General features: G+C 41.2%; 2 protein-coding genes across 2 annotated transcripts in view; one reads left to right on the top strand and one right to left on the bottom strand.

Moving 5' to 3' along the window:
- The window catches only part of REXO5 (RNA exonuclease 5), a 20,698-nt gene extending 4,338 nt beyond the window's left edge, over positions 1–16,360 (top strand). Inside the window, exons 4-19 of the mRNA XM_090024126.1 lie at positions 1,202–1,289; positions 2,765–2,914; positions 3,086–3,174; positions 3,979–4,094; positions 5,727–5,865; positions 6,457–6,551; positions 7,743–7,845; positions 8,458–8,594; positions 9,208–9,316; positions 9,804–9,914; positions 10,020–10,157; positions 11,162–11,254; positions 11,838–12,057; positions 12,847–13,049; positions 13,804–13,913; positions 16,130–16,360. Of these exons, the coding sequence (XP_089880252.1) occupies positions 1,202–1,289; positions 2,765–2,914; positions 3,086–3,174; positions 3,979–4,094; positions 5,727–5,865; positions 6,457–6,551; positions 7,743–7,845; positions 8,458–8,594; positions 9,208–9,316; positions 9,804–9,914; positions 10,020–10,157; positions 11,162–11,254; positions 11,838–12,057; positions 12,847–13,049; positions 13,804–13,913; positions 16,130–16,199 (1,971 nt within the window). The 3' untranslated portion in view covers positions 16,200–16,360. The remainder of the gene's footprint in view (positions 1–1,201; positions 1,290–2,764; positions 2,915–3,085; positions 3,175–3,978; positions 4,095–5,726; positions 5,866–6,456; positions 6,552–7,742; positions 7,846–8,457; positions 8,595–9,207; positions 9,317–9,803; positions 9,915–10,019; positions 10,158–11,161; positions 11,255–11,837; positions 12,058–12,846; positions 13,050–13,803; positions 13,914–16,129) is intronic.
- Positions 16,361–20,096: 3,736 nt separating this feature from the next.
- Positions 20,097–27,639, bottom strand: part of DCUN1D3 (defective in cullin neddylation 1 domain containing 3) — a 31,121-nt gene continuing 23,578 nt past the window's right edge. The window contains exon 4 of the mRNA XM_090024152.1: positions 20,097–26,016. Coding sequence (XP_089880278.1) covers positions 25,533–26,016 — 484 coding nt within the window. The 3' untranslated portion in view covers positions 20,097–25,532. The remainder of the gene's footprint in view (positions 26,017–27,639) is intronic.

The following is a 27,639-nucleotide window of genomic DNA, read 5'->3' on the forward strand; positions in this document are numbered from 1 at the left end:
ATTTCTTTTCATTAGAGCTTGTTAGTCAATGATAAACATGTAGCATTATTCAGTTACTGCAATGAAATCATTCTGCTTGCAGTAAATGAAGACTTCTGATTTTCAGGGAACTAAGATAAAAGAATTCCTCTCCTCCCAACTTCTGCTAATGCAGAAGCAAAGGACTAATCTCTGCTGTTTATGGCTTGCAGCTTTTAAAGCTTTAAAATGTGAAATTAAGTATTTCAGAATTATAATGTTTTTCTCATCTTACAATATCCTCATTGTCCTGAAAAGGCTCATACTCAGTTATTGTTAGCAGAAATCGGCCCTTGTGTTGATTTATACTACCTGAAAATCTGGCCCTGAATATTTGCCAGCTGTGCTGAGTCGTACAGTAACAGGTCCTCTCATTTCTTGGAAAGAATACTGCCAATGTAAAGCACAGGAGTTTTTTTAAGTTGCCTGCCTACATTTCAGTTCTTTTATAAATCTGTTAATACTAAGAAATGTCTTTTGAATCACTAGAATCTTAGAAAATACTTCTATAACTGCAACAAATGCAAGTCTCTAATTTACAGCAACTTCTAAACTTTCCAGGGGGAAACAGCCATCAGTTTTATTTCTACCAGTGAGTCTTTCCTCCTCTGGAAAGTTAAAGCTGTACAGTACTGTGATGACTGAGTAGATACAGAAGCATCCTGTATTTTTCTGCTAAATCATTGTGATGGTTCTTTGAAAATTCATTTTTCTTTTTAAGAAATAGGAGCCACCCTCAGCTACATAGACAGAGGGAGGAACTGCATTGCCCAGTTGCCCCTGTTTATTTTCTCTCTTTTAAAAAAGGTGAATAACATTCACTGCCTCTGGGTTCTTTAACTACCCTTTTAGCAACAGTAACCAAAATTCTGATTAAGAGTATAGTGTGTAAGTTATGCAGACTCTGCGTAGTGACTGATGCATCATACAGTAGCTAGTGTAACAAGTTATTTGCAAAGGACTTTTGTTCAGTGGAAAAAAATTGCACTGAAATGACAAAGTCGGTGTTCTGTGTCCAGTTTCCCCAGGCTCAGTATATGTAATCCTTGCCTGAATTTGATGGAATTACACCAACACTGAATCTGGTATTTTGATGAGATTTAAGGATAAAGTGACAGTATTTCATAATATTGTACTTTCTTTTGTGCTTTAGTCATCTAACACTTTTTTTTTTATTGTTAAGAGATTCAGTTTACCGCCTGATTCAGCTAATTTTATAGCCAGCATGTGCAGAGAAGGAGTGAGTGCAAAACACCATAACAGTGCACAAGGTATCCAGACAATATTTGCTTAAATATTTCTAAATATGATAGGAACTCATGTAATTGGCATACATTTCCTTCTTAAGCTAAATTGCGTTTTATGCACCAATACAAGATACAACTTAATTGCCAGTGGAACTCTGAAATAAACATCTCCAGCTAATTCTTTTGCTGATTTTAAAAATAAAAACGAAGGATGTTTAGCACCTCAAAATTGTAAAGGGGCCAATAGAGAAAGCAAATTTAGATTGTTACAAGCATTCAAAGTTGCATTCTAAAATGTATCTAGTAAAGGATACAGAGCACTGGAATGGATTCAGGCTCATTAGGAATTAAATTCCTTTTTCCCCATATTAGTTGTCTTCATGCTGATTAGTGAAGTGAGACAAACTATAGGTATATCAGCATTTTACTTTTTTGTTTTTATCTTCCCTGTGGTGCTAGTTCAGGGATGGGCACAGTGCAGCCCACGGGCCAGATGCAGCATGCCAGGCCATTCTGTCTGGCCCACAGGGCCCCTAAAAAATTTAGAAAATTAATATTTATTTTCCCCTGGCTGCCTGTCATGCGGCCCTCGATGGCTTGCAAAACTCAGTAAGTGGCCCTCCGCCCGAAATCATTACCCAACCCGTGCTAGTTCTAGGAAACTCTAGGGCCTGGTTTTGCATGCTTTAGTCGGGGAAACTGCATGGAAGTCAATGGAAGTTCTTAGTGAATGGGCCTTTAATGTGGAAATTAGTTAAGATAATTTTGCAATTTATTGATAGAGTCCTAAAATCTGGGCAAAAAAGTAGTTTAGTCCTAGACTGGGGATATCATGAGAGTTTTTCCTGCAGTTTTTTTGAGTGTAAGTGACTAGGAATCCTAATAATAGGAAAGATGATTCACTCTGGATTAGGTCCTAGGTTCAGTTCCCAATTTACTTTATCACCATGAGCTGGTCATTTAACTCATTTCGTATACCCTTTTATTATCTGCAAAAATGGGGCTAGCACCTCCCAGAGAGATTACAAGGATTAAAACCATACTTTGAGAGAGACTCAAGTATGCCAATGGGTAGGTAAGAAACTGGACAGTTAAATTAAGCATTTAAATCGCTTCTTTTTTTAAAGCAGTAGAATGCATTCCTAATACCACTGAAGGGAAAAAGATAACTTCTTAGAACAAGGTAATGGCAACAATCATTCTTCATATAACTAAAACTCTAAAGCAATTACCCTTGCTTTTTACATATTGCTTATGTGAAGGAGATGCATCACTACTTCCCCTACTTTGTAGCTAGGTGAAGTGACTTGCTTAGGTCACCTACCAGGGACAATAGCAGAACCAGGAATAGAAGTAGGTTTAGTGCTCCCAGGAGCACTGCCTCCCACTGGTGTGAAATGCCATTAGTGTACATTAGTGACAGCAGCTTTCCTGTTGCTTGGGAATAATATATGATCTTTTTTGCCACTTTTTGAATACACAATTGTTTCATATTACAGCGTCACCTCGTGTCTTCAATGGACATATCTTTAAGAGCACCAGCTTGGAACAAGACCCTACTGTTCAGAAATATGGAGAAAAAAAACATGGTCTTACCACCTACACTCTAACGGTGCAAGAGATGAAAGAAAATAATTATCCTTTAGAAGGTCAGGCTATTTTGACAGTAAATTTGAAGACCTCCTATGTTTTTCAGTGGGATTTGGGGAACACAGGCTCTATATTAACTCATCTCCAGACTTTTCTTAGCCTTTGTGCATCAAGTTGCACATAAGAGGTTACCTCATCTTGTTCTCAGACATCTTTATATTTCTTCTTAGGATTGCCTGGGTGTCTACATTTTGTCCACACTGAATGCAACAGCCCAAGGACAGACAGCAGCCCCCTCTTTGGGTTGGATTGCGAAATGGTATAAAAATATCTGTAGTTGTAAGGGGGGTAGGAAGTCCGTTACATGACCTCTGCCTGATCCAACAGGCCAACTGCTCTGTTCTAGAATACACCTACCAGGAGAGATACAGTAGGAAAAGCATCCGCTACCACCTGGCAACAACAGTTCTTTCTGCGGTAGTGCAAGTGGAGCTGTGCTGTTGCAGCAGTGGGAGAGTTCTCAAGAAATGGCAGTGTAGACAAGGTGCGTGTGTGAACTCCCCCAGCTCAGAGCAGTGCTTGGCTCTGCAGGGATTCTCAGCACAGCAGAATGCAGAAGAAAGGACAGGTGGATCCATTGCAAGGCAGACGCTCTTGGTCCCTGTAAAGGAGACATGGTGAAGATCTTGGAGCTGCTACAAGCTTTGCTTCCTTAAGGAAAAATTTCTTTTCATTGCATCTCTCCACTCTCCATTTCAGCTATCCTGGATTTACCCCTGGGTACAGTTCTAACTGCAAGAAGCAGCAGTAAAATGCAATTAGCTGGGGCTTTCAGGGGTATGAAGTACAAAATGACCTTGTGACATCAGGTCTCCCTCCTCAAGATTTACTCTGATTGGATGCACTACACTTGTAACAGGCATCAAACAATCAACATCTGCATTGTTTAAAAAAAAAGATGCTCAGTAACAAATGGACAGCTCTCTAGACAGGACATTGGATTAATGATAAGCTACTGCAGGCAGGGTGGGCTTTAATCAGTGAGTGCATGTCAAACAATGGAATGGCAGCAAAATCATTTCTGATCTGTGACCAGTGTCTCTGCCATTTTATAATTTGACAGTGCCTCACTACGAAGGGGAACGAAGTCACCCGAGTCTCACTGGTGGATGCACAGGGTCAGTGCCTCCTGGATGAGCTTATAAAACCTGAGACCCAGATTCTGAACTACTTTACCAGGTATCCTGCCTAGAAAGGTCCTATACACCTTCTTACTTTAACACTTAAAAGCCATTCAGCCTGAGCCTGCTTCATGTAGTCTTTGTAAACCTTAGCTACAGTTGTAGTTTCATGGTAAATATAACTTCTGTGCCTTTCCATGGGAGTTGCCTGTTCTGTTTCAACTAATGTTAAAACAAACAGTTTACAAAATGTAGATATTACCCCACATTGGATACACACTTGTCTACTATACAATCCACTGGATCTTGGCAGAGGGTTAGAGCTGCTATGCAGTGTTTAAAAAAAAAGAAAGCCTGAGTTACAGGTTAGTGAAACATAGTGCAGGTTACTTTTTTACTCTTGGTTGTAGAATAGAATATAGCGTTAGTAACAACAAGGAGGCTGCAATCCAGATCTATCTGCTCTGGGGCTCTGTTTACTCATGTAAAAGGAGAGGGACTTTGTCCAAGCTTCCATTTCTAGTGTGGAGACGCCTAAAAGTTTCACAATGAAACCAGGCAAAAAACTCAAGCTATATTTCCTCCAAAACTTTCATATCTGACCTAGTTTCAGACTGCAGCACAAAGGCCCTCCCTCTCATGCTCCCTGTAAGGCCCCCTCTACACATGGTAGGTGTTGAGCAGTTAACTGGTTAATTGTGCAATTATCTTAAGACCAGCCAAATGTGCAGAGTAGCTGTCACACAATAAAAAGCTCCAACCAGCTATTAATTAGACCTTGAAAACATGTACTAAATTTATAACTGGTTACTATCAAGCTTTAATTTGCACATGTAGCAGGATCTCCCCTACAGTTCGGAGGCCCGTCAGCTGACAGGGCTTCCAGCTACCAGGGTGTACCTTGCCCCGTGTGAAACCCCCAAACCCTGGGGATTGCAGCTACCATGATCCCCAAGGCCTAGGGGTGCCTGAAACTCCCCAGCCCACAAGGGGCTCTCAATCCCAGCTATGCCTCATGCAGCAGGGGCTGAGAGCCTCACAAGTGATGGGTCTTCCACTGGCCTTACACACAGCCAGGACCAAGAGACCCTGCAACTAACAATCAGTTGCGGGGCTTTCAGTCCCAGCTGCATGTGAGGCACAGCCAAGGCTGAAAGCCCTGTCAGTTGTGGAGTTTTGGCCCTGGCTGTGTGTAGTCCCTGTAGCTGGGAGACCCCTCAAAGGCAATAAAATTCCCCTTGCACTGGCAATAAGGTATGATTGGATCTAACGTGCAATCTCACAATCATGCCTCGTGCCATACGCATGTAGCATGGCACGAGGCACAATATGTGGATCACACATTAGATCCAATCGCACCTTTACCTGAATGTGTAGAGGTCTAAGTCTCCTTGATCCAATCTGATCATTTACCTGGGTAGTTTTGACAGGAATGGAACTTAATCATTTATACAAAGGTTTGTATCAAGAAAGACAAGCTTCTACAGAGGCCGATACAATCCTAGTGCTATTAATTTAACATCAGTTTCACCATGTCCTCACAGAGGCATTTAAACAGGAAGCCACAGCTATAATCCTGTGCTATACCATTAGAGTTATAGTTCATTTATTTCACTTGTCTTGCTCAAAATGCTTTTTAATAAACAGTTGCTAATGTTTTGGTTTGCCTCTTACAACTTCTGCTTTGAAGATACTCAGGAATCACAAGGAAGATTCTTCTTCCAGTGAAAACCAAACTTGCAGACGTCCAGGACAAACTAAAGAAATTGCTTCCCCATGATGCAATATTGGTGGGTCACTCTTTAAATGCTGACCTCCGAGCTTTACAAGTAAGTGTGCTCTTAAATGCATTTTCTCCACTCCCTTTACCTGCTGCTTTCGTATCTAAAACCAAAACAATTCCACAATATATTGTAATTGTTTATTACTACCAGCCTTTCCCTAAGATGGGGTTAAGGCTCTCCAAGAGAGATGCGTTACCAGATCGGATGTTCAAGAAACACAGAAGTTGTAAAACGAGAAAGCTGTATTTCAAAAGTGCAAGTCTGTCTACAATAGATTGGCCTGTGACTGCTCCTTTCCCAGACCTACTGGAAGGAGCACAGAGCCTGAAACTTGTTACTTCTCTCTCCAGATTATATAAATTGGTCCACTAAGGATACTCACGCTTTGCCAGAAGTAGATGAAACTCCAGGTGTATCCCTCTTTCTTTCCTTCCATTTGCTTGCTAGGAGCCATTCATATTTTTACCCCAACACAACTGTTAAGTCTTTCCTATGGTAAATTTAAGTGACCATAAAATGCTCTGGGATGACTGGATCTGAGCACCTTCTGCTAGTTTGTTTAGAAGAAGGGATTGCAGGCCAGTCCTATGACACCACGGTTCTTAAATCATATTAGTCATGTTTCCTCTTCTCCAGATGATCCATCCCAGTGTTATTGACACTTCATTGCTTTTTGCCAGAAGTGGAGGTCGAAGATTCAAGTTAAAATTCTTAGCAAAAGCTGTTTTAGGGTAAGTGTCTTACAGTGCTCCTCTTGTGCTTGCCAATGGGGAGCATATGGCTTTATCAGTTAACTTTTACACCTGAATTACCAGTTTCTTAAAACTTGGAAAGAAATCAGATCACGCATGTGTACAAAATATATGCGCTGAATAATTAGCCATGCTAGCACTGCCTTCATTTTTCAGCCGTCTTCCTACACACACACACACACACACACACACACACACACCAATTTAGGTGAAAACATAAGACTTATCAAAAGTCCACTTAGCCCAGTATTTTGTCTCGGACAGCATCAAACAGCAGACACTTTAGAGGAAAAACAGAAGCAAAACTTGTGTGAAGTAATCCATTTCCTGTCAAGATTAGGACTTTTACATGGTGATTTATACATACACAGTATATATCTAAATGGATACGACAAAGAAAGACTCTTTATCTGTACTTTACAGATAGGAAGTTGAAGCACAGAGCAAATAAGTGACTTGCCTAAAGTAATACAGGGAATTTGTGACACAAGCAGATTTGCTGAGTCTTGCTCCAGTGCATTAACAGCAGGTCTGTTCTTTTTCTAATTGGGCATAATTGCAATGTGCTAAATCTTATCCCTAAAAAGCAAAGATATGGTATAACAACTCTGGAGTTTATAATTCACATGAATTACTCAAAGGCTTATCACGAATTAGCAAGAGTGTGCTGATACAGAAAAGTAAGGATAATCCATCATAAAATGTGCTTTGTTAATTTGACAAGATTAGATTTAGTGGTTACTGATATTCCAGCCCTCAGTTGACAGCATATTTTGTAGGAATAAGGTATTCCATAGTAGCACAATAACTTTCTACAATTAAATTCTCTGTGAGAAATAGGAGATTGCTATTTGCCTTCACTATCCATGCTTTATTAGTTATGCTACCACATAGTTTGCAAAGGTGCATCAAAGCATGATGTATGTGTATCACTGTATCTATGACATCTTTAGCATCCAAAATGTAAGCATTGCAATAAGGTTATACTATGGAGGCTTTATGGAACATTTCATGAGAATGGCAACTCACAGAATTGAAATATAACAAACTTGCTGTGAGGAGAAAAATAAGTCACCTAAAACAAGTTACAAGGCTTAAAAAATAAAAAGTAAGCTACTGTGTATTCTAGAGTGAGGAAAAAGTGATAACTTGCCTATACTGACATTTTAGGAAGGAAATTCAGTGTGAAAACAAGCTTGGTCATGATCCAACAGAAGATGCTCAAGCTGCACTTGAACTGGCTCAATACTTCATTAAACAGGGGCCTTGCAAGGTTTGAAATTATGTTGTTGTTGGTTTCAGTTTGGGGGGGGGTGTCTTAAAGACCTTCATGTCAAAACACATTTTATAGGCTTCATAAAGAAAATTTTCATGTTGACTACTAGTTGATTTTATGTTTAATTGATGTAGTTTTGATCTTGGGTCCTGGGCTGCAGTCTGGGAAGATAATTGTTTTGGACTTTGCTGAAACTACTAATATGAGAAGAATTAGGAATGTATTACTTAGATCAGCATTGAGGATCTAGGGGAGGACCATTGCCCACTAGTGGAGTACATGGGAATTTGAATAAATTTCCATTTTACTAGAACTTGATCAGTCTCCAGGCATGGTCCAGTACATATATATAAAAATCTCGTATAGTGCGTCTCTTCCCTTTGACTGTATTTTCCCCACTTGTTTTCAGTTCTTTGTCTTGGATTTTAGCCGTCTTAAGGCACCTGCTCATTACTGCAGTGGATTGGCTATTTGTACAATTCCATCCCTCAAGTCTTTAGTTTCATACTCTAAGAGATGTCTTAGAGACAGATTGAGTTGATGCTTGTGGTACTGTATGCTTCAAAGTAACCTTGAAGAATTAGTTATTACCAATGTGTGTATCTCAAGGTAGAAGAACTAAACTTGGAGACACTGCTAATTGCCCAAAAAGCGAGTGAGATCTCACAACAGAAGTCCACCTTGTACCTACAGCTGAACAGAGTCCAACAGCAATCAAGTGAGGGTTCCAGCATACCCCAGCTATGGTAATAGGACTTTCCACACCCCAGTCATCTACATCACTGGATTTAGTTCTTTCTGAAATTATATTGTAATATGCTTTATTTTCTGTCAATATTTCTCCTTCCCATTAGTAATTTTCAACAGGAAAAAATATTTTATGAAAGAAATCACTAATCTAATAGTTTTAAATTTTAAATCTTAGTTTTGATATCATGGTTTTTGTAATTTTCTTTATACAGTAAAATCCCTGTTATCTAGCATGAGTAGGGAATGAGTGGTGCTGGTTATGTAAAAATCCCAGTTACCCAAGGCAGATAATGTGGAGCGGGGTGGGGGCGGCGCGCACGCACGCATGGCGGCAACTGCACACAGAGCAAGGCGGGGTGGCAGCTGCATGCAGAGCAGCAGCAGCACAGGGTGGTAGGTGGCAGAGACAGTGGCTGCCACGTGCAAGCTTTCCCCCTTCCCCCTGTATTCAGAGATAATTGTTTTCAGACCATGACAAATTTAGTTCTTAAAAATCTTTTAAAACCTTCATATTTGAATTCAACAACTACTTTTCTTGAAGATTTCTAACTTGGTTAAATGTAGATTAGTACTCAGTTACTTTGACTTGCATGTTCTTCTCTTTGTTAGTTTTTTAGATTCTTTGCGCTTGGCTGGCCAACAAACCCTCCTTTTGGGCAGACAGGACCTAGCCTCCCCTGGTTCATGTCAGAATGGCCCGAGACCTTCAAACAAGCAGGTTTGTTGCCAACATGCGTCTAATTGTCAGAGTTCTTCACATTCTCAAGCATGTTTTTCTTACACTTAAGGAGTTGGGTATTAGTTAATATTGAGCAAAAGTCCCAATACCTCACCATCTAAGTCAGTTTGTCATCTTTAGAAATGCACTAGGGTACTGGTTTGTCCGGCAGCGTGTCCATTTTGCAAAGCAGGAAACTAGAATGACAGAGATGAAGTGACTTACCTCAGGGCACCCAATGTGACAGTCAGAACTGGGAATGAGAATCCCAGTGCAGTTGTGGAATCTCCATCCTGGGAGGTTTTTAAGACCTGGCTAGACAAAGCCTTGGCTAGGATGATATAGGTGGGGATGGTCCTGCTTTCAGCAAAGGGTTGGACTAGATGACCTCCTGAGGTCCCTTCTAACCCTAATTTTCTATGATTGTAACTAGAAGTTTCTGTCCTCAGTTGACCGTTATTATATGTGAATTTTCCCTTCATTGTAGATTCTTCAGAGAGCCATAGAAGAAGTTCCCCTGTCCTCCTTCAGTGTCGTTCAGTTTAGTTTGCGTTCAAAGCATGTCGTACCTGCCCTCGTAGCTGGTATTTGTGAAAAGGTAACATGCTTACCTCACAGTGTTCTTTGATGTTGAGCTGAGAGAGAATCAGTTCCCTTCAACTTTGGTCATTAAAATCCTTACACTAAATTTGTTTTCCTACAGATGAGAATCAAGTTGGGTGACTTGCTGACTCTTTATGCGGGCCCATTTGGTAAAGATTTTTGCCTGAAGTCTGTAAAGAAAGAATTTAAGAAGTATGGTCCAGTTCGATCACTGACTGTCATCACTGAAACACACCAGGTGAATAATGAGACCTGAGCTGGGATTCTCCAGTGATCTTGTTTTGTCGAGGGTGGGGATGAACAAATTAAACACTGGTTGTTCTGCTTGCTTGGCAATATAATCAGCAGCCACAAGGGTTTGGTGTGGAAAAGCCATTATAGACAATGACAAGAATAAACACAGCTAATGTGGCTTAACTGTGCTGTTGGACCCATCTCTAATAAATGTGGCCTTTCAGAGGAGCTACAGCATTAAGGAGCCCAGGGTAGGAATCCCAGCCTCATACTCGGCAATGAGGAACTTCTGAGATTCTCTCTTATTTGTAGAGAAGAGCAAGCTGGAATGTGAAGGCCTGTAATGTGCAACAGTAATGCTGTGAATTCTTTAAAATATAAACTAGGTATATCTTCACTGTTACATATACAGCATATAGCATACTCTGTTTAAGTGCATAGCTTCAGGACTGAAACTTTCCCTGAGTATCTGCTTAACCAACCATAATGTAAGCTATTAAGAAGTAATAACTCTTACAGGGGTTTAGACCAGAAGACCTCTGAAGTTCCTTCCAACCCTGTGATTCTACAGTCCATAATACATAGTGCTGTTGTATTAGGAACCCCAAAACTAACCCGATCCCACCAGAGTCAAGGCCTCTGGCATCAGCCTTTTGATAGCTACTTCCCCCTTCATGTCATCTGGCTCAATTATGTGGTTAAACAGAGTACAATTAACATTGCAACCTAACTAATAAGATCAAAAGATGCTGTGCAGTTAAGCTGTTTATGCATGCAACCAACACACACACTGCAGATAGCTGAGATTTGTTGTGCATGCATAGGGGAAAAACTAGGACTGGTGTTGGACTATGCAGTTAAGTATAATATGCACTTATCCAGTATGCATGTAAGTGGAATCTGATATTACAGATTAGTAGGACATCCTCCTAATGTGCGATAAAAGTTTACTTGAAAGGGATATTGTAACTACAGTAGAGATTCAAGTGTGATGCTTCCTTTTTAAAGCCCCACATCTGTATCCAGTATGAAGTACTAGAGGCTGCCCAGCTTGCTCTGGAGAGTCTGAATGGAGCTGAAATTGCAGGATCCTGCATTAAGGTATTGAAAACACATGGCAAAAAAGATTATTTAAAATATCAGCCTACAGTAAAATAGGAGCTTGGTGTGATTAGTCTTTTCTGAGTGGCCTCTGCCCATGTACCAGGTGCACACAACTAAAGTGTTGGATGGTGCCTGGGAGTGCCTGCTGAAGCAGTCATGCTCCCCCTTCCTGTTTCCAGGAAGCATAGTTCTAAGAATGGGCCTGGTGCTCATGTCATTTCAGTGTCTTTGAACCTGATCTCAACCTTGCTGAGATCAGTCTGGTGGTGATCTCTCAAATGTATGTACTCAGTCATTCTGTACAATAGGTTCTTACCATCTAATTAGAATTGAGGCATTCAAGCAGAAGTATCTGTCCCAATACTGACCTGGGTTAGTGCCAGAACAGAGGAAGGTTTATATGGATGCAGATGTAATCTCTCTCATTCTACAAACTTATTGGTTAAGTTATTTTTGCCTCCAGAAATGCATCTATTTCCAAATAGAATTAGAATTCCTGAGCATTGATTTTGAAGTCTGTTCACTCAGTCCATGATTCTGCTCAGACATGTTAAACCTATTCCTGTTCAATGTTTCCCAGGTTCAGAGGCCTGTCTCTGCAGTTACATTAGATTGCAACACCTTGATAAAGGAGCTGGAAATGGATGTTGAAAATGAAAGGGTAATTTATATGGCAGGAGTAAAGAAAAGCCTAACAGAGACAGACTTGCAAGAAAAATTGAGTCAACTGAAAGACCTGAAAGCTCTCGTCTTGCCTAGAGACCATAAAAATGGGAAGCGCCAAAGTTACTGTTTCCTGAGTAAGTACATGTAGCATGCAACACCTGCATTCTGTAAATAATTTGTGCCTGGGATTCCAGCTGATGCCAGTGTGGTACTGTGTGCAGAGTAGCTTCCCATTACAGCAGGGATGAGCAAAATGCAGCCAGCGGGCCAGACGCGGCCCGCCAGGCCATTCTATCCAGCCCGCAGGGCCCCTAAAAATTTAGAAAATTAATATTTAATCTGCCCCTGGTTGCCTGTCATGCAGCCCTCGATGGCTTGCCAAAACTCAGTAAGCAGCCTTCCGCCCAAAATAAGTGCCTGCCCCTGCACTTCACCCACGTGGTTCCAAATCTGTCACACTGTTGCTACTGGAACATATTTAGGTATTTACTAGTCCCCTCTTATCTGTTGCTGTGTTTGGTTTTAAATTTACTGCTAGCAACAGATGCTTTTGAAAAGGTTCAAGCACTCTCTATTAGTATCTCCTTCAACCAGATGGGTGCCAAGGTGCAAACAGGTTCCAACACTGAACTTCCTCCGACTGTTTTGCAAAGTATCGTGTCAAGACACTCATCCAGTAAGTTGAATTCTTTGCAGTGCGCCTACCTAGAGCTGGATGAAGGGCTGAACATCTGATAGTAGGATTAAAGCCTCAGATTCTACAGGGACAGTATTCCTTGCATGGACTCTTGAGATTCTAGTTCTGGTCTCCCACATGCTGGATCTTGGCCGTTAGCTGCCACTCTGCTCTGCAAGCAGCCACTTGTGGGTGTGTTTGGGGGCGGCGAGGTAATCACTGACCTAGGGGGCTTGTTTCTTTTAAGAATTCCGAACTGCAGAAAGTGCTTCAAGTGCACTTGAGGTTATAAAGAAATGGGCAACTATGGGCAGCAAACTGAAAAGCAGAAGAGCTCTCACTCCTAGCCACCTCAACCAATGGATTAATCACATGGCTCATCAGGGGACACAATCGCTTCAGGAAGGAGAAAGTGTTCTATGCATGAAAAAGAAGCAAGTCTCCATATGTGTAAGTTAAAAGCCTAACCTACTCTTTCCTTAGCTTTTTACTTACCACACAGTAGTGGACTGAATAGAGCTGCGGGAGCCAGGATTCATATTTTCACTGTAGCTCCATCATTGGTTTTGTGCAGCCGTGGACCAGATTAACTGGAGATCCCAACGTGTAAAATCGGGTTACCTCAGCATGTGGCAGACAGGTTGTCAGAGATTAATATTTGTGAAGGCAGTCTGAAGACAGAAAGTGCTATAAAGCATGACAATATGAAAGTTGTTTAACCTGCTGTTTAACATTAGAATTGTGTATTGCTACACACGAATACACATTTTAAAAATGAAGATATCTGTGGAGCAAGAAGGATGGGGGAAGAGAACTGAAAAAGAGGATTATGTACCGTAAGGGTGACATAAAAGAAGAGAGATCTTGTGGTCAAGAACCCTTGAAACAACAAACCAGTCCAGTTAACTTTAGTCTCACTTTTACTGGAGAAAGTGGCAGGCAATTGGTTAATAGTCCCATGATTCTCCCTTAACCAGTAGTCGTGGTGCTTTAATGCCAATATGAAGAGACTACCTACAAAATAACAGATTCTTGAATCCACATTGCCAAAGATCACTAAGCTAATGGTAGCTTGCATGTTGTTTTTGCTGTATTTCCTAATGGACAATAAGCATACTTCCCCTTTTACAGTAGGGATCTGCTTCTGATACAGCTTACTGTCTTGCACCTTAATACTAGCTCCACTTTGTTCTGCCTGATCCAGGAGCAAGACCTAAGGGAAAAACTGAAGAAGTTAGACTGCAGAATCAAAAAGCTTTATAGAAGCCTACAGAATAATACACTTTGTGTCGTTCTGCTGCCAGGCACGAACAGGTAATAAGATTTACAAATTTTGTACAAAGAGGTCAAGAAAAATGTGCTACCCAGCAAGTCAGTCTTGCACATTTAGATTACTGATAAAGTTAAAACTGGTCAAGAAGTGTTCCTGCTGATACAGGAGCCTGCATCTTACTTCAGTCACTGAACATCTGTCTAGTGATTAAACAAGACTTGTTCATGAGGCTTCACCATCTAATTTCAGTGCCAGCTTGTCAGATGCTCTTAGTTGGGATGGATTCTCAGCATTCCCAAGAGATTAGAATAAATTCCGTTTCCACCTAAAGTGGCCATTGCTATTATGAACCAGAAATAATCAAATCTCATTTTTAGCCAAGGGGAAGGTTGCCAGACACCTACTTATTTAATGAAATCTTCCCTTTATTCCCCAAATTCAATGGCCCCTGTTCCATTCAGGAACCCAGGGTTGTCAGATTTCTGTATCTTTGTTTTTGCCAATTCACTGTTGCCAGCAGGAAAGGCACAACTCCCTTAGAGATCCAGAGAAGGAACCAAAGTTCAGCATTGGTATAAGAGAAAAGTACATGCACTGGAATTCAGGAGAGGGCAGGGCAGTGCTGAATGAATCCTGACCTGTCTAGACAGACTTCTGTGGCCCACAGCAAAAGGATCAGCCAGGAGAGCGGTCCTGGAAGGCTGCTTCAGCCAAATGCACCAAACCAAATGAATGTTGGAGTTAACACAGATCAAGGTCCTTTCATTTCCTTTCAAGTTTCCAGGCTAGAGTTGCAGCATTCCCACTGCAGCTGCTTTGTTTAGATACATTGCATCACGAAGGGGAACCTATTGCAGCAGAACCCAGAGGCTCCCCTGGCCTTAATTGGCTCTGCTTGGATTCTAGAGCCCTTCCTTGACTCACCTTTGGGGATCTCTCCACTGACTTCAGGGGACTGTGGATCAGGTCCGAAGCAGGAGAGACCATTCAGTTTTCTAGCCAAATTAAGCTTTGCCCTTGGCTTTCTGCCCAGGAGAGTGCCTTTCAGCCTCCATTTAAGCAAAGTAGCTTAACTTGTCATGCAAATTGACCGATATATTGGTTGCTCACTCAGCTGCACAAAAACAGTAGGGAGGCTGGCTGGCTCCTTGCTTGCAGCTCTCCTGCCTAACCTTGGTACAATACCAGGGTTTCAATTCCTTTCATTTTTCAATTGCTTATAATCAACCCCTCTGGTATCTTTAAAGAGACTGGCTTAGCTGCTGTTAGCAGCACTAACAAATTGCCATGTTTTGCATTTACGATAACTCAGCCCTGTTAGAGAAAAGCTGACTGATAGATGCAGCCTATTGAGTGTATTTGTTTGCTGAGCTCCACAGGGAATATGGCATTAGCCTAATCAGACAGAGGTAGTTAGCTGTGCTGGTTTTAAATCAGGCAGAAGGTAGGGTAGGTTTACACCTTCTATACAAACTAAATTGGAGATTGTTACCCTAATCGGCCACTGGGGATGCGTGAACACAGGGATAAGCCTTCACAGGCTTTGGGGGGGGGTTTTGTTTTTAATTGTTTCTGGTCCTGTCATAATTAACTTCTGCTGCAGATCCTGGTAGAAGTGGTTTTTGTGCATCTGAGCTATTATTTGACTAGAGACCAACCTGAGGATAAAGACAGTACTGACCACCTGGTCACTGTGAATTTAGTACTGTATTTTTCCCTATGTTATGTGGGAAAGACTTCACCTCTGGCCTAGCTCCCCATCACAGCTCAACTGGAGAGGTGAAGAGATTTCTCTGCACAGCCCCCCATATCCTCTGGGAGACCAGGTGCAAAGTCAGTGCTGGATTTACTCTCCACACTCTCCTGGTCCTGCCCAAAGCTAGTCAGCTAACTCAGCACTTCCAGGCTCAACTTCTACAGGGTCCCATCCAGGCCTGCGACCACCTACAGATGGTGAAGGAACCAATGCAATGCATGGAATAGGGCCATTAGCAGAACAGACCCGGTGAAGGGAATGACAACTGCAGACCAAAAACAAAGCGTGAACCACTGCCTAGCCTTCAGGTTTTCCACTGCCTCAGCTTTTATTTGAAAGTAAGAGTTCTTAGGCTTCTCCGCAGAAGGGACAAGGGTCCTGGGTAGGTTTTAATATTACATTAGGTCACAAGGTAGCTCTGAGTCAAGCTTGCTAGCCTGTCCTGAGAACTGACTAGTGCTGTTCAGAAGCAGAAGTAACCCCCTCTTCTTTGCCTTGCAGTGTACACAGATCACTATCTGGCTTGGGCCTGATGGGAATAAAAGATGATGCTGGGAAGAGCATGTGCTAGACTGCCACATTTTAGCAGCCTTTTGTTAATGTTTTTAATAAGTTTAAATATTAATGTCTCCATGATGATCTTGTGCCTCAAGAACAAAAGGCTTCCCGTGTACATTCTATCAAGTCTAAAAATAAAAGCTATTCAAAACTGTCACAGCAGCAAAATGTTTTCCATTAACCCTCGGTGTTTTGGTATGCTTTCCCCAACAGCTAGCCAGACTGAATGCTTCTGATGGTGTGTTTGTGTGAGCAGATAATGCTGAGAGAGAAGGAGTTTGTTAGTCAGTCAAGTTTGCCCAAAAGCTGAATGGCCCTGATGAAGCAAATATTTAATGCCGTTAAGTGACTTGTTAGGAAGAGGCAGTTGTCAGCTGAACAGCTAGTGCTGAACCCATCTGCACTGGCAGGAGAGGCCATTTGTCAGCTTGTACCTGTGAAGCACAAGAACTGTGCTGCTCTGGGACTTGGCCCTGTCCAATGAACTATTACGTTCACAGCAAAGCACTTTGTCCTTAGGAAGATGGAATTAGTGATTCACACTGCATGGGCTATTTTCATTTTGTAACTTGGTCTGTAGAGGAAGGAGTAAAAGCCATGATGGCACTAAATGGGCCTAATTCACTATCCCTTTGAGTGGGAAGCCACATTACAGCTGCTGCAAATGGACAAGGTGACAGCTTCCGGTGCAGTTTTTGGGTAGGTTTCCCAACTATATCCCTCTTACAGCAGAGGATACTGCTCTACCTTTCTTCTGATAGTTTATTCATACTTAGCAGTTCACTCTTACACTTTAGCTACTTGCTGCTAAACATTAATTAAAAAAGAAAAAAAAATCAGGCTTCAGCAAAGCTAAAATGTTTTTCAGCAGTGAAGGAAGTTTTCTATTAAGAGCAACATTCTTCCTTTAAAGACGTACAAGTCAAAGCCATCTTTTCTCCAGGAGAAAGGAGGGCAAAAAAATCCTCATCTTGCCTTCCAATTAGCAGCATCTGTCTCATTTAATGCAGCACCTCTAAAATGAAAAGTAAACCAAGAGTCTGTAGATAGTGGGACATCCCACCACACCATCCTCACCTTTCTTCCCCAGAGAGGTGGGAATACAAGTTACTGATCAAGTATTTTAGTTGGTTTTCCCTCGCAAGGAAATGGAGCCACTGACTGCAAGGAGCTGAGATTTTTGCCATGTACACAGATCAATCTTCTTCTATACCTCCTGCAACTGATAGAAGACTTCTGTGCACCATTTGATCCAATGAGTTAACAATAACCCTTACTATGCTTGAAGTAGGAAACAAACCCTACCTAAAACAAAGATAGCAGAGACGGCATACACGCAGGCTGAATCCATTGAGCTGGGTTTGCTTTAGGCAGAAATGAAGCATTTTTAACTTTTATAGTCACAAGGCTAGAACGTTCTCAACAGGAATCAGGTGTAAAGTGGTGCTAGCAATAGCAAGGTGTAACAGCCTCTTGTTAAAATTCCACAGCATAAGCTATTCCAGGGCCCAGAAAAACCACTTAAAGTGTCAACCTTAAATTGCATGGTCCTAGCAAGAGGGATAAAACTTAGGAGTGGCAGCAGGGAAGAAACAAAGGAGATAATGGCAAAAAAAAAAAGAGAAACAAGGCAGCAGAAGTAGCAACAGCCTGAAGTGGGAAGGAAAATTTCCCAGGGAGCAGTACTGAATGTAACCCTTAAGTACAACTTAATATGGAGACTCTATGTCTATAACTGCGATGCAAAAGCTCCCTCTAACTGTAGAACAAAGGGACTAGGAAGTTCTGAAACTGCTTCTTGGGCTGCATTATGAGCAGATGTGAAGTCTGTCCTTCTCTTTATAGAAAAGTAGCCGGAACCTGTAGAAACTATAAAAAAAATGAATTCATTCGCAGCATTACAGCAGCAAATAATAGGAACGGGCTCCCCACCTCCAAACCCATACTAAGAAAACCTATTACAATGCAAGGACGCATCTGAGGGACCAGGGAAGCCCTAAACCACAGAGGCCAATGGAAATTGGATCAAAGACTCATAATTTGAGGGGCCCAGCAGCAAGGCCTGCAACCACTACCTCCTTGCAAATCCTTTGCTGCACCATCAGCAGCTTGCTTTTCTTATATGCGATTCAGCAGTAGTCACCTTCGTGCAAAAAGTGGCAAGTTTACAAAACATCCAGGATCCTATTCAAGAAGTTGTGGACATAGTAAATAATGCTGGCAACAATCCTATCGATAGTCAGGAAAAAAAATAAAAGTTCTCCCTTTTTAATTGCAAATTCATGTAAAAAGGACTTCGGCTTTAAATAAGACATTTGTACAAAAAGCTTTACACCCAAATCACTGAACACCAAAGTGCGCATTACAAACACCCAAATGGAACTCATTCGCTCAGCAAAGCACAGGGCAATTCTTCAACTCCCCTTTCCAGTGGACTGAGTCTTACTGGAATGCAGGAAATCAAGAGACTGTGAAACAATGACAAACCTACAGTAGTGGAGATACATTGTGACTAAAGGTTTTTTAAGGGATCAATAATTTAAATCAAAAGAACTTACCTTAGAAACGTCACAGGTTAGATGAAAAACCCTTTGGATTGAGACAAAAAACAAACACTGAAATATTTAGCTATACATTTGCCAAGTTCTAGAAGTCAGCAGTGGATGAACCAGTGAAAAGAAAGTGAACTAAGATAACCAGGCTGCGTTTAATGCTCTTATTTTAATAAAATAAAAATAAAAAAGGAGACAGTCAACTTCAGGGCTACACAAATCTGCTAGGACTCGAGATCCTCCAGTTTCATTGGCTTTGTGCATTTGACAGCATTTGGCCTAAGAGACTTACATTTCTACTGTTGGACTTCTGCACAGCAACAACGGCTAAAAGAATTCAGTAAGAAAGTAACGGTAAAGCCATACATATTGGCAAAGGGACTAAAGATTAGCAAGTGTAGGACCTGGAAGTTTTCCTGAACTGACTATATCAAATTGGCCATGACCCTTAAAAGAAAATGCAATGAAGTAAAACACGCCCTAAATCAGTTTCTAAAGTGCTTCAGAGAGCATTTTGCCTACAAGAGAGTGAGACTCCAGACAGAGACAGGAGACAGATCCCACACTCATCCTTTCCCAGTGGCAAAACCTTGGGACAGGACACTGGACAGCTTGGGAGGCAAATCTGAAAGACAGCAGGCACATTGGGTAGCGATGAGGTGCAGTGTAAGAATCCTGACAACAAGTAGTAGGGGTTGTTGTCAAAGGTGGGGTAAAACACCTAAAGTTAGACACACTAAAGAACCAAGCTCAGTTAAGCCAGGAAGCGTGCATGTGATTTAGGTGAAAGCCACATGACTGTCCAAAGCTGTACAAATTTACATTTGCTTTAAGTTATTTCCCTGGAGGTAAATAAACCATATAAAAAGTATTCTTCCCACCTTGGGCAAATTAAGACTAAATTGGGCTCAGATCCACCTAAGTGTTAAGTGTTTTGAGAACAAACTACACCATTATCCTTTTACTTAGATTGTTTCACTCCCAACCTGCTTCCTTGACCTTGTTCTTGGAACCCCCTCGCATACACAGCAATGCATCAGTCTGAAGGCCTGTAGCAGCGATGTGGACTCACAATGCAGATGGAGGGCCCAAGCCTGCAAATTGCATTGCTTTCTTAGGATGGATGCTCAAAACAGGATTACAGCCTCAATTTGCACCCGCCCTTTCCAGTCCACCCCTTCACAATCTGTGGTTAAAACAGCCTTTCAGAAGAGAGAGCATAAGATGTAGCTCTATCAGTAGCCAGCCTCACACTCTACTGGTATTATATATAGGTTGTCACCTGTCATGCACAACCTGCCCTCTTTAGCAACCCCAGGACAGCAATACAAGAACCAGCGGCTGTAACTGCATGAATGGCAAAGTCAAGTAAACATATTTATTCAACAGCAGGTAACTTAGCTCATAAAACACAGCTTAAGTAAAAATTCATGTTAGAGCATGACCACTGAAGAATGATATTTTTCCTCTATCTGTGTATAAAGTTTCCTGAAAATATTCAGAGGGCTTCTTGAAAGAGTGCAATTATGCATAGGTAGGAGTTAAAAAACTTTGTACAGCCTCCCATAGAGTTTAGGCTATAAAAACAAACACCCAGAAAGGCAGAGGATTACAACAGTAGTGAAGAACTGCTATAAATTCAATTGCTTAAGGCAAGCTGCTTGCAAGACAAGTCTTTCAAGCCCCCACGGCCTATTGCTTCCGGTCAGCAGGAGCTGCACATCCCTTGAGGGAAGGCATTCTTACTCTGGTTTGGAGAAAGTCTTGCACAACCACACCTGCATCAAATGTACATTGGTTTGGAGCAGGGAAGCAGATAGTTGTGGCCTGTGAAAATGACTGCCAAGTGCATTATCTGCCAAACCAAGGAGTTAGCTTCCTGAAGATGGCATCAGGCCAGTTTTTCAGCTTTGCTCAAAATATAAATCTGTGTGTTGAACAAGGCATTGGTCTTGGGAAGACATGGAGGATGGACATAGATTTTTTTTAAGCTAAATTAAACAGAGCTACAAAAAATGCTGCACTTGCAGGCTAACATGGAACCCGAGAGTAATTTTTTTCCTCTGAAGAAATGCTACCTCGTGGTGTTGTAGATTATAATTTCCTAAGGAACAGACTGAAAAAGGTCTACAGTTCACTCTTAGGAAATGGCTTTTCACTATCCTCTGCGTGAGGATAGCCACAACACGGAAGAGCCACACTAATGCAAAAGCCTTTTACCACACAGTAGCTCAAATCACTCTTACCTTCTGGAACAAAACACCTGGAGTGTCCTTAATTTGTCCAGCAGCTGGACTTTTTTGTTGTTGTTTTTTTAATTCCTGGGAATGGTCCGTCACATACAGACTACTAGCAGTATACCAAATTCAGCAGTGAACTTAAGAAACAGATAGTATCAAACTTATGTCAATATAATGATGCAGTAGTTATGCAGACAGAATCCTAGAAGAACAGTAACTGGTCAGTATATCTAATGAGTGCCCACATACTACAAGGTGAATTGAGTTACAGCCTTCTGTCTCAGAGTCTGGTGAATTATTTACATTGCAGTGACCATCTGGATCCAGAGGCTCAGACATTAAGTCCACAGCTAACTTCAACAGATATCCAGCATTTACACAAAGTTATTTTTCAATAAATAAATCTTAGTGGAACAGTAAAATGAAGAATTCTGATGGATGTAGCACCAGAAGTTCATTTTTAGCATAAAGGGCTACTTTCACATGCCCATTTCAAAGCACTGTTGTGACATCACGCTGTAGGACACAAGGCTGCAAGACCTAAAAGTGGAAAAGGCCATCGGTGCAATGAAAAGGAAAGACTGTTTCAGTGGACAAACATGATGTCAAAGGTGAAGCAGTTTTAAATACCAAGACAGCATTTTCCTTGTTGGACTTTGTTGCATATTTGCTTGTAAATGAAGGTTAGAGATTTTATATTATGGGAATTGGATATTCATATTGACAGTGTTCTATCTATACCAAGGACAACACTCCTGGTTTGTAGACAATTTTGGAAAATTCAGGTTTGACAAGTTACTGTTTCTAGTGATCTAACAGAGGCTTAGTTTTCCATTTTCCTCTGGTTATTGTGTTACAATGGTGCCATTTTAAATACCCCGTTTAGAACATCACTAGCAATAAATATTCACAAAATACAACACAGTCTCCTTGAATACATTCCCATGATCCTGACTGCAATTCTATGGCCTTGATCCTGCTGATCCTTACATGCATCTTTGCTCATGCGAGTATTGCCAAAAAGTCAAAGGAGCTGCAGGATCAGGCCTCAACAGATTTGGGATGTTGAATTCAAAAGGTGTTGTGAACCACACTACTGGGAAGCTGTGCAAACTCAAGTATTTATTGATCAGGATTGGGGCACTGAAGTCCACACAAATCATATCAAGTGTGAAAGGGAAGGCAATAAAATGCCACAGAGCTTGGATCTCAGACCAGTTTTCCAGTATATTACTAAAACTGTCAAAATGCATATCTACAGCTACTTACCCCAAGACGCAGCAGTTTCATTTCATGCATCAAGTTTTATCTGTTGTTTTTTTCCCAAATGAGTAACATAGAAATAATTCTAATGGTTTTGAAAAGTTGATCAGCATCATGCCCACATATAACCCCCTCTACACTTTCAAGATTAAAATAGATATAAAAATGAAAAAAAAGTGTGAATATTTGGCCTATTCCACAGAAATTCACAGTTCAACCATTAAACAGACTTCCAAGGCTCCAATGTTAACGAATGGTTCCCAGAAACATGTACAGAACCCCAATCCCATGGGTGATAAAGTGACATAAAAAGCCAGTTAGTTTGGATGTTTAGACAATCCAGAGCAAGTAGTCACTGCCTCCTGCATGCCACTGTGTAAGTGCTGCACAACCCCAAGAACCGATCATTACACTTAGCTCTGTCATTCCTGGCCCATATCAATTTTAAAGTGACAGCCCTGACTGTGTTTTGCATCTCTTGTCAACCTAAAAGAAGAATTTAATCTCATCTTTAAATGACAGCTCCTTTCTGGATAAATCCACTCAGCTAGTGTTCGAAGCTTTTTACTCCCAAACTGAGTCCTGCTAGGTGGCTCTCAGACAGATCAAAGCCTTCATTTTGCTAGGACAGCAGAGGAGCCAAGCCACCCAGATTTGCACTCCATCCCACTGTAAAAAAAAAAAAAAAAAAAAAAAAAAAGGAAATTTCTCTCCTGTGGAGCTGCCCCTAGTGCTCTACCTCGGGGAACAACCCCATATTCCACATGAAGTGCCGACTGGCCAGGCATTGGTATACTATACATTTGGCTCCTTGTCCTAATCCACAGTCAGGCCAGACCACAAGATACACACATTTTTCTTAAAATGCACTTGAGTTGCATGGCAATGAACTTTTGGATCCACTGCAGCATTGTGTGTACATGCAGGCAGTACACACTAAGCAGCCTGTCTTCCCACTGGGAATCTAAGTTCTCTTAGGAGGAAGTGAAGTGATCAAATAAACTAGACAAGACACAATCCCTAACAGAATGCATGTGTAGCCTTAAACTTACAAAGAAAGCCTCCACGTTTGCTCTCAAACCAGATACACGCAGAAATTTTGGCAGCAGAGCAGCGTTTGTTGGGGTATGATGCATCTTAACTGTGCCAGCAAAAGCCCAACCAGTTTTTTGCAAGAGTTTTTGCTCAATTTTGCTGACCCAACCAGACTAAACTATACTGGCTGGTATAACTGTCTTCATTAGGAGGATTACCTGGTACAGCTACATACAAGTGCAGATAAAGTTTCAGGGTGTATTTACCTACCAAAAAACAAATTCTGGCCTCAGCAATTCTTCTGAAAGTTGATGACCTCAGTTGCACCTGAAACAGGATCTACACTTGTTCCCCTGACAGCTTCACACGTTCCTAACAGTCACTTCTAAAAGCACTGAACTCTCATAACAGTGGATGAAAAAAATTAAGTCTGAGCTTGTCTGGTTTTTTTTAAAAGACTGTTTTAGCTTCTCAGGTCTGTTTAGCAACTAGGATCTTAAACCAGAGATCCAATGCTGAGATCCCCTTGCAGGCACCCCAGTATTATGCCAGGGCCCTGTGGGTGGGACACCTGCAGTGAGCCCTTGAAGCTCTGCATGTGCGTTGGACTGCATGTTAGCAGAGCCAGTGGCAAGACTTCACTTGGATTTATCTTTAAAAATCCTACAGCAGAAGCAGCTACATAATATGGACTAATTGATCACGGCTTGTTTGGGGTGAGTTTGTTCGTTTGGGGGTTTTTTGTTTTGTTTTGTTTTTTAATTGAAGCCATTTTATGACCCGGAAATGCTAGTCTGAAAGAGAGATAAATAATGGAAGTATATCAAATATACATGGCGCCAATGTTTAGCTTGAGAGAAACCTTAGCTATTATCCCTTTTACAAAAAGTGTTAAAAAACCTGATATACTAAAATTAAAAAAAGGTAGCGTCAATAACTAAAAAAACGCCCCAAAAAACCATTTCAACCAGTGTTAATAAAACTCCCTTTCAGATCACAACAGTTTCAACAGGTAAATAATCCTAATACAGGTCATTTAAAATAATAAATTGAGTCCTATTTAAACATTATTAAATCAATCTAAAAATGACTTGCCTACACTGCTGTCATTAAAAACACATTAAGGAATTCACTTTGTCATCAGGTGCCAATGGTTTTGCTCCAGTGAATATGGAGCACTAGCAATGGTTTAGCAATTAAATATAGGTTTAAAAAAAATTGGTGGCTCAGCATTAATGCAGAGGTGGTTCCTGTGCAGGCATACTGCACTTGCCAGGCAAGTAAGCCGATAATGCTTTTCAGTACAAGTCAAACAAGTTAAAGCAGTTACACCACAGTTTTCCTTGGAGGCAATATTATGCATTTGTTAATGTTTTCCAATGTTAAGAAGCAGAACCTTTGGCTCTTCTAGTCAAATAAAGGTATTTTCGTGTAGCCAAGAAAATGCAACTTCAAAAGAAATCAAAGTCCATAAAGAACACCTACTTCCAATAAAACTGAGGTAGTGCTGCTCTGTTGTGTGCGGCACATTAATGATTTTGGATATAAAGTGTTATTTTGCACTCAGTTGGCTGACAAGTACAATATAATTTAATAAAAAGGCAAAGGTTTAGTTAAATACTCACCAAAAAGGGGAATGACCTGGACTCACTTTACTGAGTTAGCTTAAAATGGGAGTTAGCCGTATTACAAAAAGCTGTTGCTTACATTGTTTTTTGAGCCCCATTATCTGGAATTAATGCATTTGTAGTTAACAGGTAACACTGCTATTCATCCTGGTATAAAACTTCAAAATTATTATTACAGCCTAAAATTTCAACAATGTAAACAGCACTACACACAGTACAGACCTGCCCTGATAGATGTAGTACGCAAAACTGAAAATCTGGCACTGTATAATTTAGCAATGTTAATTTAACCTAACAAAAAAATCTACATTGTGCAAGAAAATGTCAGACAATTTACTAATCTGAAAGCTTAAAACAAACAAACAAAAAAAACACAAAACAAAAAACAACCCCCACAACTGTTTAACTTTTAGCCAGGGTCAAATATTTCAGGACAAGAGTAAAAGGAATAACCCAAATTAAGAAAGTGCCTAAAACATGATACAGCATTTTAGAGCCCTTTCGAATACAAGGCAGAGAAAGGTGTAAAGTAGAAAAATCTGGAGCCTCAGTAATTTCCAGAAAGGTCCAGAGTTTACACTAAACAAAAGGGCAACAGGTTGGTTGTGTCACTGCTGCGCAAATGCTGTTAAGTCTGTTCTTCTGGACACAGACCCTCCGTGTCTGAAGATGTAATACATTTGGTTTCCTCTTCCTTTTTCCTTCGTTCCATTTCCCACTCCACAAAGGTGTCAAAGAGGCTAGGCCAGGCCTCATCTTCACTGTAGTTGCTAAGATCTGGTCCAATCACCTGAGTAAAATTTAGAAACATGTTCCATGTGTCCCGGGAGATTCCCTTGATTCCTGAGGGGTTCTCAATTAGGAAGTTTAGCCACTGGTCCAATATAGGGGGTTTATTCTGCGTGAAAACTAACTTCCAAAGGGCAATGGCTATTTCCCGATGTAACGACCTCTGTCCTTCTTCAGAGTCCAGGCCAAACTGAAAGGTGAAACGATAGAGATCCTTGAATTTATCTTCTTGTTTGGCTTCATTTAAGAGGCTGGGGAACCTAGCACAAATGCCATCGATGCTGTCCGCATTTATTGCTTTGCAGCCCTCAAAGAACTCCTTCCTATTAGGAAAAGAAACAAAACAAAAAAAACCTTTAGTGAGAATATCTGTTAACAGCTACACACAGAATAAACAAAGCGCCCTCCCACAAATGGTCTCTTTTGATAAAGTTAGCATAGCAAACTAAGTACTGCAAAATTCAGTATCCTCTACTTCTCTGAAGTATTTACAACTTGGTACCGAAAGCTGCTGAACAGCTTGTTCAGGGTAAAAGGCAAATTCAAAAAAGTTTCTAGTTGCTTCTGAATACAAGTTCACAGCACACTTAAAAGTCTGTACCACTGAGGTGCCATTAACATTTGAAAGGCAGCATACTTTGTGCCCTTCATTACTGACTGACTCGGCCTCTCTGTTTTTAAGAGAATTTGGTACTGGAAAAATGCCAGACTGATGAGCCTGAAAGCTTAATTCTTTTTTTTTCACCCAAAATAAAAGTACAGAACAGGCAGCATCAGTTTAAGCTACCCTAGGTGTCGAAACACTGCACTGCAGCATCCTCAAGGAGCAAGGCAGTAGTTCAACTACTTTGGTCCTACCAGCCTTTGGGTCCTCTACCAAAACTGGTGGCATCGTTTTGCAGATCATGATGGTCACCTTCCAAGATTGATCAGAAGATGATCAACCATATCAGCTTACACAGGCAACTGGACATAAACTTGGTTTTCAAGCATGAGAATATGAGCCCATTTTTAATCTTATCGTCTAAAGGCAAAGGGCTCCAGATACGCATCCCTTTGACCTTCCCAATGCCCATGATTAAGGTTTCACGATAGCAAGTAGCCACCACCAGACACTAGGATTTTAGTTTAGGGGTGGGATTAGCAGTGCAATCTTCCCATTCCATTTAAACCAGAAATCAAAGTCGTACTTGGAGCCACAGTTCATCCAAGCCAAGACAGATGGCATGCAACCTTCTGCCACATGGGAGACACCGTCATCAGTGGATAGCTAGGAGTATTAAAATACTGCTGAATGGAGACATCCTAATGGTCAGTTGAAACCCTGTGGAAGCCCTGTTATACCTCCTCCCTTACTCTCTCCCCACAGCCATCGTGCCAGTAAAAGAGGCATGCACACAGTCAAGGGTTTTATATTAACAGGAGGATTGTATCCAAGGCTCAGGAATTCAAAGCTGAGGAGAATCCTTAATTCTACAAGACAGGGGCCATCTCCCTGCCCACTTATTCTGGGGAGAGCAAGCAGGCAGGGGACAAAGCGTTTCAATCACAAATTAAGTGCTAAGCATGACATTAGGTGCTACACACTGCCCCAGCAGAATCTGCCCAAAGCACATTATGAAGAGTGCTCATAAAGCAACTGTGTCACAAGATGCCTATTTCTGCAGTTTCTCAAATTCCCATGCACAATCCATGCTAAGAGAATACAGAGCAGCATCAGTAAGGCACTGCCACCTCTGAAGAAGCAGGTGCAACCATTTAAAATAGAGCACACAACACAAAATTCAGTGACAGCACCAGGACAAAGCCCTACTTTTCATAAGAGAAAAGGAGATTTGAAGCTCCGAGGCAGAGGTGACAAAACAACAAAACAAAGAAAGACAACACCCCCACCACCACCACCATCCCCTACCCCCTCTGTCCATTACGCCATGTGCAAAGGGCAG

This window comes from Crocodylus siamensis, chromosome 12 (assembly GCF_052110815.1).
Source record: "Crocodylus siamensis isolate JL-2025a chromosome 12, ASM5211081v1, whole genome shotgun sequence".
NCBI lineage: Eukaryota > Metazoa > Chordata > Crocodylia > Crocodylidae > Crocodylus > Crocodylus siamensis.